The sequence below is a fragment of the Schistocerca cancellata genome, chromosome 3 (genome assembly GCF_023864275.1).
Source record: "Schistocerca cancellata isolate TAMUIC-IGC-003103 chromosome 3, iqSchCanc2.1, whole genome shotgun sequence".
Classification (NCBI taxonomy): Eukaryota; Metazoa; Arthropoda; class Insecta; order Orthoptera; family Acrididae; genus Schistocerca; species Schistocerca cancellata.
Window position 1 is genome coordinate 76849286 of NC_064628.1, and position 15541 is coordinate 76864826.

General features: G+C 46.2%; 1 protein-coding gene and 1 non-coding gene across 2 annotated transcripts; one reads left to right on the forward strand and one right to left on the reverse strand.

Moving 5' to 3' along the window:
• Window positions 1-1134: 1134 nt before the first annotated feature.
• LOC126177051 (cuticle protein 18.7-like) lies at window positions 1135-15088 on the reverse strand. Its single transcript, XM_049924287.1, has 2 exons — window positions 14994-15088; window positions 1135-2070 (listed from the first exon to the last, which is right to left on the reverse strand). Exons 1-2 carry the CDS (start codon window positions 15003-15005, stop codon window positions 1282-1284), a joined length of 801 nt encoding a protein of 266 aa, XP_049780244.1. The 5' UTR covers window positions 15006-15088; the 3' UTR covers window positions 1135-1281.
• Trnas-uga (transfer RNA serine (anticodon UGA)) lies at window positions 14348-14422 on the forward strand. The gene has a single exon. It is a non-coding gene; the product is annotated as a tRNA-Ser (tRNA).
• Window positions 15089-15541: the final 453 nt, after the last annotated feature.

Sequence of the window (15541 nt, forward strand, 5' to 3'; positions counted from 1 at the left end):
CTAGGCGCTACAGGTTCGAATCCTGCCTCGGGCATGGATGTGTGTGATTTCCTTAGGTTAGTTAGATTTAAGTAGTTCTAAGTTCTAGGGGACTGATGGCCTCAGAAGTTAAGTCCCATAGTGCTCAGAGACATTTGAACCATTTTTAAAAACTGCACTGTACATTTCTGGTGTTGTTGTCGTGATCTTCAGTCCGAACACTGGTCTGATGCAGCTCTCCACAATAATCTATCCTGTGCAGGCCTCTTCATGTCTATCTAACTACTGAGATTTACATCCATTTGCACTTGCTTACTGTTTTCATACCGTGGTCTCCCTCTACAACATTACCTCCCCACCCCCCACCCGCCACAAACTTCCCACAGTTACCAAACTGTTTCCTATCAACTGATCCCTTTTTTTAGTCAAATTGTGTCATAAATTTCTTTTTTCCGCAGTTCGATTCAGTATCTTCTAAATAGTTATTCCATCTACACACATAATTTTCAACATCCATCTATAGCATCACATTTCAAAAGTCTATATTCTCTTGTTCACTAAAAAGCGTATTTTCCATATTTCACTTTTGCAGAAGGCTACACTCCATACAAATAATAACAGAAAAAACTTCTCAATACTTATGTTTATATTAACAAATTCTTCTTTTTCGGAAATTCTTTTCTTATTGTTATCAGTTTGCATTTTATATCCACTCTACTATGACCTTCATCAGTTATTTTAATGCCTAAATGACAAATCCGATCTAGTAAATTTAGTGTCTCATTTTCTGATATCCTCAGCATCATCTGATTTCTTTCGACTGCATTCCATTATCCCCGTTTTATCCTTTTGGAATTCATCTTATATCCTCCTCCACGCCACTGTCCATTCTGTTGAACATCTTCCAAGTCCTGAGTGGTCTCTCATCCAATTATAATGTCATCAGCAAACCCAAAAGTTTTCATTTGTTCTCACCAAACATCAATTCCTCTCGCATTTTTGTCATTGGTATTCTTTACTGCTTGCTCAATGGTTGCTTTATATCATGGATAGGCTGCAACCTGTTCCACTCTTTTTTCGCTTTCATGTCTTTAGAATTGTAGAATTGGGGCTACCAGTTCCTAACAGATAAATTATTTTTAGTAACATTTCTGGTTTTCCAGAGATTACTCTGTTTATTACAAAGAGTTTACATCACATTGGAGAAAAATTATAAATTATTATATACAGCATGAGTACTGAGTGGCCGGTCGTCTTGAGCAAAATACAGGGGAACTTTCAGTCGTGGAATCGAAGTTTCTCTCAGCCTGCGATGAGTCCCAGACGGGCCTTGGCGTGCAGGTGAGCGACGGCGTCGGCCACCTTCCCGGCAGCTACCTCAGGGGTATCCAGCGGCACTCCACCGGTCCCGATCACGATGTTGGCCGGGCCGTAGCGCGCCAGACCCGCAGAAGGAACTGCAGCGGCCAGACCCACCCCGGCGAACCCGGCACCGGCGAACGCAGCGCCAGAGGCGGCGTCGGCGGCGGCCTGGGCTGCGTCGCGGGCCTGCGTCTGCGCCACAGCGCCAGCGTGGGCCGCCTTGGCGGACGCCACCTCGGGGGTGTCGAGCGGCACGCCGCCGGGGCCGATCACGATGTTGGCCGGGCCGTACAGGGCCAGACCGGCGCCCGGAGCGCCGCCTCCGGCGCCCAACCCCGCCCCCAAGCCGGCGCCGATGCCAGCGCCGGCTCCGGCGTAGATGCCCGCTGCGGCGTCGGCGGCGGCCTGGGCGGCGTCTCGCGCCTGCGTCTGCGCGACGGCCGACGCGTGGCTGGCCTTGGCGGCGGCTACCTCAGGGGTGTCCGCGGGAACGCCGTCGGGTCCGATGACGATGTTGGCCGGGCCGCCCACGGGCGCGCCTCCCGCTCCCAGCAGGGCCGCCCCCGCCCCCAGGTAGGCTGCTCCCGCCCCTCCGATGAGGCCTGGAGCCACGATTCCAGGTGCCGCCAGCGCTGGAGCCCCGATGCCGTTGGCGAGCAGGCCCGCTAAGCCCGTTCCCAGGTATCCGGGACGAGCCAGCGCTGCCGCTACGAAGGCGCTTAGTACCACCTGGCAAAAAGTAACGCCCTCATCAGATTTTAAGGTTGTTGGTTGGGTACTTTTTGGGGGAGGAGACCAGACAGCAAGGTCATCGGTCTCATCGGATTAGGAAAGGAAGTCGGCCATGCCCTTTCGAAGGATCCATCCCGGAATTTGCCTGGAGCGCTTTAGGGAAATCACGGAAAACCTAAATCAGGATGGCCGGACACGGGATTGAACCGTCGTCGTCCCGAATGCGAGTCCAGTGTGCTAGCCACTGCGTCACCTCCAGATTTTAAGAAGGGGCTATCCGAAATCATGTAACTGCATTAGCGTTGGTGTATTGACATGTTGAATAAGGGGTCTTCTGACGACTGTTCGCCTCGTTCTCTAACGATATTTCGACGGCGTGGCTCACTGTCTTCTTTAGGTACACCCTCAGACAAGTCTTTGGGTGGACCGGGTCCAGTATTTATACTTTGACGGTTCTAGGCACTTCGTTATCTTTCCGCAGACTGCAAACTGAGCTCCTGATGTGGCGCGGACAGAAAACGGAGCGCCTGGTGCCGTTCAGGCACAAATACTGGAACCGACCCACCCAAGACACAGTCTCAGGGAGCATCTGAAATATGCATAGTACACAGGGTGTTACAAAAAGGTACGGCCAAACTTTCAGGAAACATTCCTCACACACAAAGAAAGAAAGTATGTTATGTGGACATGTGTCCAGAAACGCTTACTCTCCATGTTAGAGCTCATTTTATTACTTCTCTTCAAATCACATTAATCATGGAATGGAAACACACAGTAACAGAACGTACCAGCGTGACTTCAAATACTTTGTTACAGGAAATGTTCAAAATGTCCTCCGTTAGCGAGGATACATGCATCCACCCTCCGTCGCTTGGAATCCCTGATGCACTGACACAGCCCTGGAGAATGGCGTATTGTACCACAGCCGTTCACAATACGAGCACGAAGAGTCTCTGCATTTGGTACCGGGGTTGCGTAGACAAGAGCTTTCAAATGCCCCCATAAACGAAAGTCAAGAGGGTTGACGTCAGGAGAGCGTGGAGGCCGTGGAATTGGTCCGCCTCTACCAATCCATCGGTCACCGAATCTGTTGTTGAGAAGCGTACGAGCACTTCGACTGAAATGTGCAGGAGCTCCATCGTGCATGAACCACATATTGTGTCGTACTTGTAAAGGCACATGTTCTAGCATCGCAGGGAGATGGGGCCCAATCAAGGCATCACCAACAATGCCTGCGCAAACGTTCACAGAAAATTGTGTTGATGACGTGATTGCACAATTGCGTGCGGATTCTCGTCAGCCCACACATTTTGATTGTGAAAATTTACAATTTGATAACGTTGGAATGAAGCCTCATCTGTAAAGAGAACATTTTCACTGAAAGGTGGATTGACACATTGTTCGATGGACCATTCGCAGAAGTGTACCCGTGGAGACCAATCGGCTGCTGATAGTGCCGGCACACGCTGTACATGGTACAGAAACAACTGGTTCTCCCGTAGCACTCTCCATACAGTGACGTGGTCAACGTTACCTTGTACAGCAGCAACTTCTCTGACGCTGACATTAGGGTTATCCGCAACTGCATGAAGAATTGCCTCGTCCATTGCAGGTGTCCTCGTCGTTCTAGGTCTTCCCCAGTCGCGAGTCATAGGCTGGAATGTTCCGTGCTCCCTAACACGCCGATCAATTGCTTCGAACGTCTTCCTGTCGGGACACCTTCGTTCTTGAAATCTGTCTCGGTATAAACGTACCGCGCCACGGCTATTGCCCCGTGCTAATCCATACATCAAATGGGCATCTGCCAACTCCGCATTTGTTAACATTGCACTGACTGCAAAACCACGTTCGTGATTAACACTAACCTGTTGATGCTACGCACTTATGTCCTCGATGCTATTACTGTAGAGCAATGAGTCGCATGTCAACACAAGCACCGAAGTCAACATTACCTTCCTTCAATTGGGCCACCTGGCGGCGAATCGAGGAAGTACAGTACATATTGATGAAACTAAAATGAGCTCTAACATGGAAATTAAGCGTTTCCGGACACATATCTACATAAAATCTTTTCTTTATTTGTGTGTGAGGAATGTTTCCTGAAAGTTTGGCCGTAACTTTTTGCAACACCCTATAGAGGTAAATTCAGATCCGAAGGGTACTCTCTCTCTCTTTCCAAGCATTAATCCCGAAATGCGGGGTTTGCTGGTTGATCGAATGTGGCATGTTAATTTTGAGGGGTAGTCGGATGCCCTTCCTGTCGCCAGGAAGGAATTAGTGTACCGCAACTGTCTGCATCTAGTGTAAACCTTGGAGTAGTGCTAATGTGTTCAGATGTCTGCGAGCCATGTATCTGAGGCAGAACGTGGGAACCAGCCTGATGTTCACTTAGTGGGATGTGGAAAACCACCTAAAAACCACATCCAAGCTGGCCGGCACACCGCCCCACGTCGTTAATCCGCGGGGTAGGCGGGCCTACCCCAGTCCAGGAAGCAGCGCATTAGCGCTCTCGGCAACCCTGGCGGGTATACAAATGGTACTGACACATGTTTTTAATGCCCAGGGAGCATCTGAAGAAGAGAGTGATTCACTCCCACGAAATATCGTGTGAGAACAACGCGAATGACCGGCTGAAGGCCAGATTATTTAACATGTCAACATAACATCTGGAAAATCTGAATAATTACAGCATTAGTTATTCTTTGATAACTTAGTGTTATGTACATAACAGCTTAAAAAGGGAACAGAAGAACTATGGTACATAGACTCATCTGGACAGTGATGCTCTACTTTTTATGTTGAATTCATAATTAGACTAACTCCCTTGCAGTGATTCAGAGAAATCACAGAAAACGAAAATTCGGTTTCCTATACAGGACGAATCCGGTCTTTGTAACATATGAAAAATGGCTGCAATGGCTAGATGCGATTCTCCCCTGAAGCTATGCTCGCATAATTGTACAGAGAATAGCCCATTCCATTGATTAAAACTCAGAAACTGTTTTGTATGCGTGATACCTTCTGAAATCCACGATTTCATGTCTCTGTTACTAGCGTAATACCACGTTTGTCATGCGAGTAGACTATCCAGTTTTACGACAGTTTAAATCCATATCTCGAGCACCAGTAGCAGGCAAACAGCTCAGAACTTCACGAATAACTGACAGTGGAGGGTACACACTTATGATATTTGTTAATGCCTGACGCTTGGCGGTGTATACCGGGTGTCTCTCCCACGGTTCATCAGGCGCACTGCCTCTAGCGTTTCGGCAGATATTTGCAATTTTGTTTTTGCATTGTGTAGCTGGTGTCAGCCCAAACAAACCATACTCAAGTCTTTCATACGACTTCTGAAATCCGTCGGTTTGTTTCTCCTTTCAAACAAAATTATTGTTAAATCGGAGTTTTACGTGCCTGTTCGACAGAGCACTACCAGATTGGCCTAGTTCTGTATTATTTTTACCGATATGCATGGTGGTAGCAGTCAGAACAGGCCAGGGGATGTTGTTGTCACTGGAGTACTCTTTAAACCTCGTGTTCTGCTGTCACAGTTAACACAAAGACAAGTTATTTACAGAGATGAAAGGAGAGGTAAGTGATCATAACGACTGAAGAGTAAATTCTTTGCTTTTCTGTTACTCATTTATCTCTATTTCGATTGCAAAAGAATAAAGTTATTCAATATTAAAATGAAAAACGTATCAAATAATTGAAATGCACGGCATACTGTGGATATAGAGCTTCAGAAACAACATATTCACTGTGTATTAGTAAAGTGCAGATACAACAAATATTAACATAGCAGCAGTGATTTTCGTGCGTTGTGATTATTTCTAGTAAACTGTAAGAATTACGTATGGAACGTCACGCCAGTTATGAGCACACTAACGATGTTTTGGATACAATATTCCACCACGCTAAAGTATGTGAAACCGTACAAATGGTTTAAGGGACTTATTTTGCCTTCTTACCGCCACTCGCACCACACGTGACTTCCTATGAAAACAATTTCTCGGAATTGTATTACGTAGGTAATGTTGTTGCTTCCTTGCCCTAGTGCTGTTGGTTCCTTTCGGTCTATGATCTGTCGATTAGTCTAACTTTGGAGTACCAGTGTCGATTACCCAAAACACACGAAATGCCATATACAATAAAGAACATTTACTTAATCTTTCCGAAAGGCACTGACTAATGACTCCGATATCTTTCTCAGTTACAAGGTACAGAGGAAAAAGAATGTAATCCACGTCCGTTTTTCGCGCTAAGCAATCTTCTTCTTCTTGAATACTAGCAGAAGTTTGCAAATTTTATCAACTACAAACGCCTAATAAAAGTAACTAAGTAAATAAGAACAGTGTTAAATTAAATGTTAGCTTGTTTTAAAGAAAAAGTATTTGTGTCAAACGGCTCTGTAATGCACACGTTTACTGAGAAAAACCTGTTTAGAATCAAGGTCACCATCTTGGCTCTTTCTTCTTGCAGCATACCAGAAAACAGCTTTTGTCATGAGTCACTAGTTTGTAATAAGAGGATAGAACAGTGATTATGACCTTGGCCTTCTTCCGCGTATAAACAGTGCAGCTAGGCCAGTGACGACACGGCGTCGTTAATTAGCGACTGCCTAAGGCAGAGGCTATTTGTCTCGTTCCCTGCTGTCCAGTACAGCACAGCAGGTACAGAACGGCGCCCCATTCCGTAAAGTAACAGTGACAGGTCCCACTGTAACTTCAGTTGAGACGATACTTTTTTCCGCATGTTTTCCAACATGGTGATAAGAAAGAATATGGGAACTGAATGGGAACAGCTCCGTTCTCATAAGCAAATGTTTCTACTTTCTGTCGAATTCGAATATCTGGCATAAGCGAAGCGATAGATACAGAAAATACTGGCAACGTCGAGGCTTTTCTGCGCCATTCTGTGTGAAATGCTCGCTTTTCATCTAGTTCCGTGCCTCTTTCTTTGGTTGAATAATACATAGCTCCCTTTTCTCACAGGCATTAAAAACATTTGTCAGTACACTTTGTATACCCGCCATGGTTGCAGAGAGCGCTAACGCGATGCTTCGTGGACTCTGGTACACGCGCCAGCCCCTCGGATTAACGACGTGGGGTGGTCTGCTGGCCAGCCTGTATGTGGTTTTTAGGTGGCTTTCCACATCCCACTAAGTGAATACCGGGCTGGCCCCCACTTTGCGCCTCAGCTACACGGCTCGCAGACATCTGAACACATTCACACTATTCCAAGGATTACAATAGATGCAGAAAGTTGCGGTACACTATTTCCTTCCCAGAGGGTACGGGTTGGTGACAGGAAGGGCATCTGTCTACCCCTCAAAATTAACAGGCCACATCCGATTAACCAGCAGACCCTGCAAGTCGGGATTAATGCTTGGAAATAGAGAGAGTACCCTTCAGATCTGAATTTACCTGTATACTGTGGGGTTCCTAGAGGCATACTGTATCTTGGAACATTTCCCATATTTGACCTTAAGACGCAGTAGTCAAAATATTCAAATCTGAAGTGCATGTGACAAATACAGCCATCTTATCAATAAATCTCAGAAATATCATATAGATGAGAGCAACAGCACCTAACCGAAGTGTCTCAGTGACTATTCTCGAGAAACTTTGTTCAAATCCACTCCACACCTTAGTTATCTTGTGGTTTCTCTAAATTCCTTCATCTGAGCACTGCAAACATCACTACGATTCTTTATCTTTCTCTCATCCCTCGCCAATTACTGTAATCCATCGTAGACGACATGGATGCAAACGATACACCACATTATAAATCACATACCTATCGTTGACATGAAAAGAAGGTAGCGTCTGCCAGTTTAGATTTCTCTATGCTATGTAGGAGGAGCGTTCAATAAGTAATGTAACTTTTTTTCGACCAATTTAGGTTGCAAAAATGTGGAATCAGTTGTGTAACACTCTTTAATATTCCCGTTTCACCCCCTAAAGTGTCGTGAAATTCCGATCGATGGTGGCGTTATACACAGCCTTGTAAATGGCGTCTGTAGTGGACGTACGTTCCAAGCAGAGAGCTGTCATTAGAGCTGTCATTGAGTTTCATCTGGCGGAAAATCAAAGCATCACGGATATTCACAGGCACTTGTAAAATGTCTACCAGATCTCGCAGTGAACAAAAGCACGGGGAGTCTTTGAGCGAGGCGTCTGTCATCAAGGCAACACGATCGCGCAAACCTGTCATATCTCCCAGGTTCTGGCCGGCCGCACACAACGGTGATTCCTGCATTATTGGAACGTGCAGACACTCTCTCTCGATGTGATCAACGGATCACACTGTAACGCCTCAGTGCTCAACTGGATATGTGTGATGGTAGTGCCGACATAGTCGGCCAAAAAACTTCATTGGACTGTTCTTCCTTATCTGTCATACAATCCTGATCTCGCACTTGTTGCCTTCCAACAGTCTGACCCAATGAAACACGTACACCGCGGGAAGCAGTACGTGGATGACGGGCAGGTTATTGACGCAGCAAGATGTTGCCTCCGACATCAACCGGTAGAGTGGTACAGTGCGGGCATACAGGAGGACCTGCTAGTATGGTGGCGTAAGGCCATCGCACTGAACGGAGATTATTTTGAAAAATAGGGTTTTGTTCCCAAAATCAGTGAGTGTAGCCGAATCCCGAATAAAACCAAACTGCATTCTGAAAAAAAAAATTGTTGCATTACGTACTGAAAGCGTTCGATATTCCTCTCCTTGAAATTAAAACTGAACAGCTTGAAAGATCGATCCTTGGTTCAAAAACGTCTCTTTTCTCGCATGGAATTTTGGCTTATAAGAAACAGTTTTCATGAGACTTTTTCGTAGCATACCCGCCTGTTGTGACTGGGAAGGAAAAATGCATCACTTTTACTTAAAAGTTAAGCCATAGTCTTAATTTCTTAGTTTCTGTGAACAGAAGTAAAAATAACCTAGTGACTGTTTATTAAATGTTCGTGTTATGCTCCCGTAACCTACCTTACATTACTCTTACAGCTTGAGCTTTTCTTATAATAATCTCTAAAATACAGAAAGAAATCCAATAACTCCAGATACACATCGATGAATCGAAACACTATGATAGCCTACATATTAACGAGTTCATGCACTACTAAACCGGTTCTGTGAGGCGTAGACTCGGCAAGGCCTTGGTAGCTTACCCAACGTATGCAGCATCTTACGTCTATGCACAGGTCACTCAGTTTCCGTAATTTAGGAGCCGGTGGTTTGTGTGCAGAGCTGGCACCCAATAGCGTCCCAGGTGTGTTCCATTGGATTGAGATCAGGCGAATTTGGTGGCCAAGACATCATAGTGACTTCACTATCAGGCTCCTAGGACTAGCGCAGCACCATTCTGGCCTTGTGACACAGAGAGTTATCCTGCTGGAAGACGCCGTCGCTGTCGGGGAAGGCATCAAGCATGAAGGGTTGCATGTGGTTCCCAATAATGTTCAACTTGTCCACAGCTCTCGGTGTGTCTTTAGTTACTACCACAGACCACATGTAAGCCCAAATGTTTGTTACCGTTGTCTCCACCAGGAGTGGCCGCTCAGTAATTAGCACACTGGACTCGCACTCGAGAGAACGATTGTTCAAATCCACGTCCGGTCAGTCATATTTAGATTTTCCATGGTTTTTTTTAGTTGCTCTAGCAAATTCCGGGATGGTTCTTTTGAAAGAACACGGCCGCTTTCCTTCCCCATCCTTGAAACATCGCGGGCTTGTGCTCCCTCCGCAAAAAACCGTCAACGGGACGTTAAAGACTAATATTCTTTCCTTCCACCTGCGTCAGTGGCGTGTTGCGTGTTTCGTGCAGCCGTTCACTCGAACGAAGGCGCATTCTGTCACTGCTATAGAGCTTATGGAACAAGAAACATGATTCACGCTACTAGATGGCATGTTTCCATTGATACACTGCCCATCCTTGAGGATCCTGTGCAATAAAAATTGACGATGTTGCTCGGTAAACATGAGAACACGTAGGTGCTGTGTTCTTCGGAGCCCCCTGTTCAACATGTGCTCCGAAACATTGTTCTCTGTCGTCATATCTGCCACAGACGGCCACCTATCTTACATTACAATGGTAGAAGGTGGGGAAGTCTGTGAGACCCACGATCAATGATAGGTGTGAATATCTTCGCCGATTGCGAATGCTCAGTCCCAGACAGTGTGCCCCCTGTCAAAGTCACGAATTTCATTGTATATCCCCGCTTATGGTGCTTACCGTCGCTATGATTACTCCTCTTTTCTGATTATACACTCTCGTTACCGCGCCATGTTCCCGCAACGATGCCAGGCAGCATTCAATCTTGCAGTGGGCAGGTATAATATAATCACTGTGGCAGGTACAATATAATCACTGTACATCTACCGTTAAAAGCATCTGCATAGTTATTCGCCGGCCAGAGTGGCCGAGCGGTTCTAGGCGCTACAGTCTGGAATCACTCGACCGCTACGGTCGCAGGTTCTAATCCTGCTTCGGGCTAGGATGTGTCTGATGTCCTTAGGTTAGTTAGGTTTAAGTAGTTCTAAGTTCTAGGGGACTGATGACCTCAGAATTTACGTCCCATAGTGCTCAGAGCCATTTGAACCAGAGTTATTCTCCATGACGTCAGACCATTACAGAATAATGTATCAGTTCACAGGTCTAAAGTATTTACCCCCTAACTAATACAATAACAAGTGAAGAGTATATACAGAGCGTACAGTGCTGAAATATTTATCTTCAGGATCGGAAGCATGAGCATGGAACTCAAATAAAGTTGCTACGATTTACAGAATCTAGATGTTTTTAGGAATAATGTGTGCTGAGTTATTTTCGTAAGTGTACCGCAGCCTCGACATACTGCATGACAATCGCGTGCAAGCTCCCTTACGTCACGTACCCGCATACTTGTCGACCATGTATGAATTTTATGAACGCGCTTCAAGGCATGCGGATCCCATCGCCGCGCCTTGGCAAAACATTCCGCAGTGCTCACTGGACAAATGCCAGCAGTACCTTTGTCCTCTCCTTATCCTTTGGCATGGTCCTGACATGATTCGCTACGGTTTCAGACAAGGTGATGTAGCTTAATTTTTCGCATGCTTTATATTTGCTCTCAGGAGGAATGGTGTTGAAATCTCTCACTCGTCGTCCTATATTGAACTGTCCCAAATAACTTAAGTCAAATGTCAGTATAGCGGTAGACGAAAATCTGTAAGTAGCACAACGGCAACGTCTGCTAGTTGTTAAACTCAAGCTTTTGAAAGGATTTGTATAAATGCTTTTCGTTAGTTCCCGTGTTCGTACGAGTCAATTTGTACACGTTACTAAGCTGAAGTGGAGGATATCTGTAGTGTGCTGTCTGATTCGCAGCTTGTGGTTGACAACATCTTATTGTATGATATGAACTGCACTTGAATACTGTTTGTTTGGACACTGGTATAGGGGCATATAGCCCATCACCAGTGGCATCTCATATAGGGTGCAAAATATAAATGTATTCATACGTATGGCGACAACACAAGAATATACTAAATCAGAAAAATAGGTTGTGTACGTCCATATCAAACGACGTCGCCGTCAGGTATAAAATCATTATGCTGATATAAATATTTCGTCTTGAAACAGAGACTACGTCAACCGAAATTGCTCTACGTACGTGGACGTGAAAAGTTTCACCCAGTGAATGAATGAGATTTCCTAATAAGCGTGCAACTGCTTCAGTGATCGCAGAAATACCATTTCAGGGTTATCCGGGCTGGCCCAAAGTATTCCCCGTAACGTACGTGGTCACTATGACGCGAATCACAGGAATGAGATCACTGATAGAGAGCAGGGAAAATTAGAAGAGTGCTGTTGGCGAAAGAGGATTATATCCAACGGAAATGTAAGCTACTGGAGTAAACCACAATTTTTCTTCAGCTGCAAGCTGTTTGTCAAACTAACAGATCCCAAAATGAATGTTTCATTCTCTCACGGATTGTGTGCTATTTTCAAACTTCTTGGCAAATTAAAGTGTAGGCCAGAGCACGACGAACACAGAGCTATGTTTCCTGGACTGTTAGTCCATCGAGGTCTGCTGGAGAGTTTCTGCTAAGTTAGTAAAAAAGAGTTGGGGGGGGGGGGAGGAGTTAGGAGAAGGGAAGCTGCGAGAGCGGAGCGTGAGTCGTGCATGGGTAAGTATATTGTTCAGGAGAGCAAGAGGCTGGGTTCGATCCGGGTGCGGCCAACTATTTCAAACTGAAAGGAAATTTGTAAAACTGACACTCATTCAAAAAGTGTACGATCAACTTAATAACGGCATCAAAAGTTCTTGCTCATTGGGTACGTAATATCTACTTTCGTCTTACTAAGAGAGGGGTTGTGTAGCGACAATTCAGTGAGGAACTTTCCAGACATCTATTTTACTAAGGAACATCAACATTTAAATCATCGAACCAACGTCGTAATAACGGTTATCGAGGTATGACTATCTCACGAACGTCATAATGACTCCCTAATAGAAAAGTAAGTTAATCGTACAACAAAGGGAAGGTCACTAAACCTGAAGAGATACCAATACGATTCTGCATAGGGAGAGTGCAAGAACTTGCTCCTCGTCTGGCAGCATTGTACCATAGGTCGGTGGAGGAGCGAAACGTTACTACAGTTACGGTTAAAAGCACAGGTGATTCCCGTTCTCAAGAAGGGTCGTCTAATAGACGCACAAAACTGAAGGCCTCTAAATTTTGACGTAGGTCAGTCGTAGAATTTTGGAACCTGTTTTATGCTCACGTACTATGACATTCTGCTCTGTAGGAATCAATATGGGAGCTATAAACAACGCTCGTGCAAAACCCGACTTGCTCTGTTCGTTCACGAGACCTAAAAGGAGGTAGATACAGGTGCCCAGGCAGATGCTGTCTTCTTTGACTTCCATAAGGCTTTCTATACAGTTTCGCACTGCTGCCTAATAAACAAAATGAGAGCGCAAGGAATATCAGACCAACTGTGTGATTGACTGAAGAGTTTCTAGTAAACAGAACACAGCATGTTATTCCCAATGCAGCGTAGTCATCGTACGTAAAAGTGACAACGCAGATACTCCGAGGGAGTGTTACAGCGCCACTACTGTTGCATATATATATATATATATATATATATATATATATATATATATAGAAAAGGTCAATAGTAGATAACATCGGAAGTTTCATGACGATTCCCCTGGATGATGTTATTGTATACAGAGAAGTCGAAACGCTAGTAAATAGTAGGGAAATGCAGGAAGACCTGTAGAAGATCGGCGCATGGTGCAGGACGGGCTGTTGACCCTCAGCGTAAAAAAATATAAGTATACGCAGAGAGAAAGACGCATTACTGTATCATTACATGGGGCAGGACAATCAGTAGAACCAGTTACTTTCACAAAATATCTAGGAGTACACATAAGGATTGATTTAAAGTGGAACGACCAAATAAAACTAATCGCAGAAAAGTCTGATGTCAGATTGATATTCATTAGAAGAATCCTGAGGAAACTAGTCTATCGCCGGCTGCTGTGACCGAGCGGTTCTAGGCGCTTCATTCCGGAGCCGCGCTGCTGCTACGGTCGGAGGTTCGAATCCTGCCTCGCGTATGGGTGTGTGTGATGTCCTTAGGTTAGTTAGGTTTAAGTAGTTCTAAGTCTAGCGGACTGATGACCACAGATGTTAAGTCCTATAGTGCTTGGAGCCATTTGAATTTGAACTAGTCTATCAACAAATGAGGTAAGAAACTTACTGGCAGATTAAAACTGTGTGCCGGACCGAGATTCGAACTCGAGGCCTTTGCCTTTCGCGGGCAAGTGCTCTACCAATTGAGCTACCCAAGCACGACTCACGCCCCGTCCTCACGGCTTTACTTCTGCCAATACCTCGCCTCCTACCTTCCAAACTTTACAGAAGCTCTCCTGCGAACCTTGCAGAAGTAGCACTCCTGAAAGAAAGGACATTGCGGAGACATGGCTTAGCCACAGCCTGGGGGATGTTTCCAGAATGAGATTTTCGCTCTGCAGCGGAGTGTGCGCTGATATGAAACTTCCTGGCAGATTAAAACTGTGTGCCGGACCGAGAATCGAACTCGGGACCCTTTCCATTTCGTGAGCAAGTGCTCTACCAACTGAGCAAGCCAAGCACGACTCACGCCCCGTCCTCACAGCTTTACTTCTGCCAGTATCTCGCCTCCTACCTTCCGAACTTTACAGAAGCTCTCCTGCGAACCAGAAGTAAAGCTGTGAGGACGGGGCGTGAGTCGTGCTTGGGTAGCTCAGTTGGTAGAGCACTTGCCCGTGAAAGGCAAAGGTCCCGAGTTCGAGTCTCGGTCCGGCACACAGTTTTAATCTGCCAGGAAGTTTCATATCAGCGCACATTCCGCTGCAGAGTGAATATCTCATTCTGGGAACAAATGAGATACCTTAACAAAACTTCGTTCGACCAATACTTCAATATTGCTCGTCAGTAAGGTATCTGTACCAAATAGGATTGATTGGCGAAATAGAGACGATCCAGAGAAGAGCAGCGCATTTCGTTACAGGTTCATTTAGTAAGTACGAAAGCGTCTCAGTGACGATCAATCAACTCAGAGGCTGCAGGAGAGGCTGAAAGTGCCAAAATCGTACATTCCTAGAAGAGTCAACAAATAAAATGCTTCCTTCTACACGTGCGGAAAGACATACTCCAGGCCACATGGAGGCTTCCTGGAAATAGTTCTCCCCGCGAACTAATTGCGACTGGGACAGGAAAGAGAGGGGAGGGGGTCGAGTGATAGTGGTGCAGAAAGTAGACTCCGCCATACTCCAGCGGAGTATAGATGTAGATGTAAATGAAGTAACCTCCGCCACGCTCCGGCGGAGCAGATGCAGAAGCTGGATCGCTTCAAGTGCAGGAGCTGCGGTACTCACCAGGAACTTCATGTTGCAGCTGGAGTACTCGTCTGGGGACTGCGTGCCTCAGGTGGAGAAGTGGCCGGCTTATATAGTCGAGATGGGACGGCGCGGATGGACTGGACGGCGCGTCCTTCTGCACGTCTTCGGCCGGCGTCCTCGACCATCGCGGGCGGTGGCTGACGGTGATGCAACGGCGGCGGAGGCGGAGGGGCTGCTCCGGACTCCGGAGGGAGCCGTCCTCTGCAGGGAAGACCGCCTGCTCGGCCAGTGCGTGTGCCAGCGCCGGCCCGGACGCGCAGACGGCAGCCGCACGCACTGCCAGTGGCTTCTCAGCTCAGCAGTCACTCCGGAGTCTACAGCGTACGCGCTCCTCGTTCTCCTGCTGTGTTGCTTCCGAGCAGCCAGAGTCTTAGCGTTTCCCACTCTAGCCCGCACGGTCGCGTGGATTCAGTTTTCATTTCTTTAATGCCTGACTGAGTCTCTTGCCTTTCTTCCGCCGATCTGCAACAATTGTGTGCGTTCTGCGCTACGCATTTCTTTTCTTTATGCTGCTACTCGGTGCC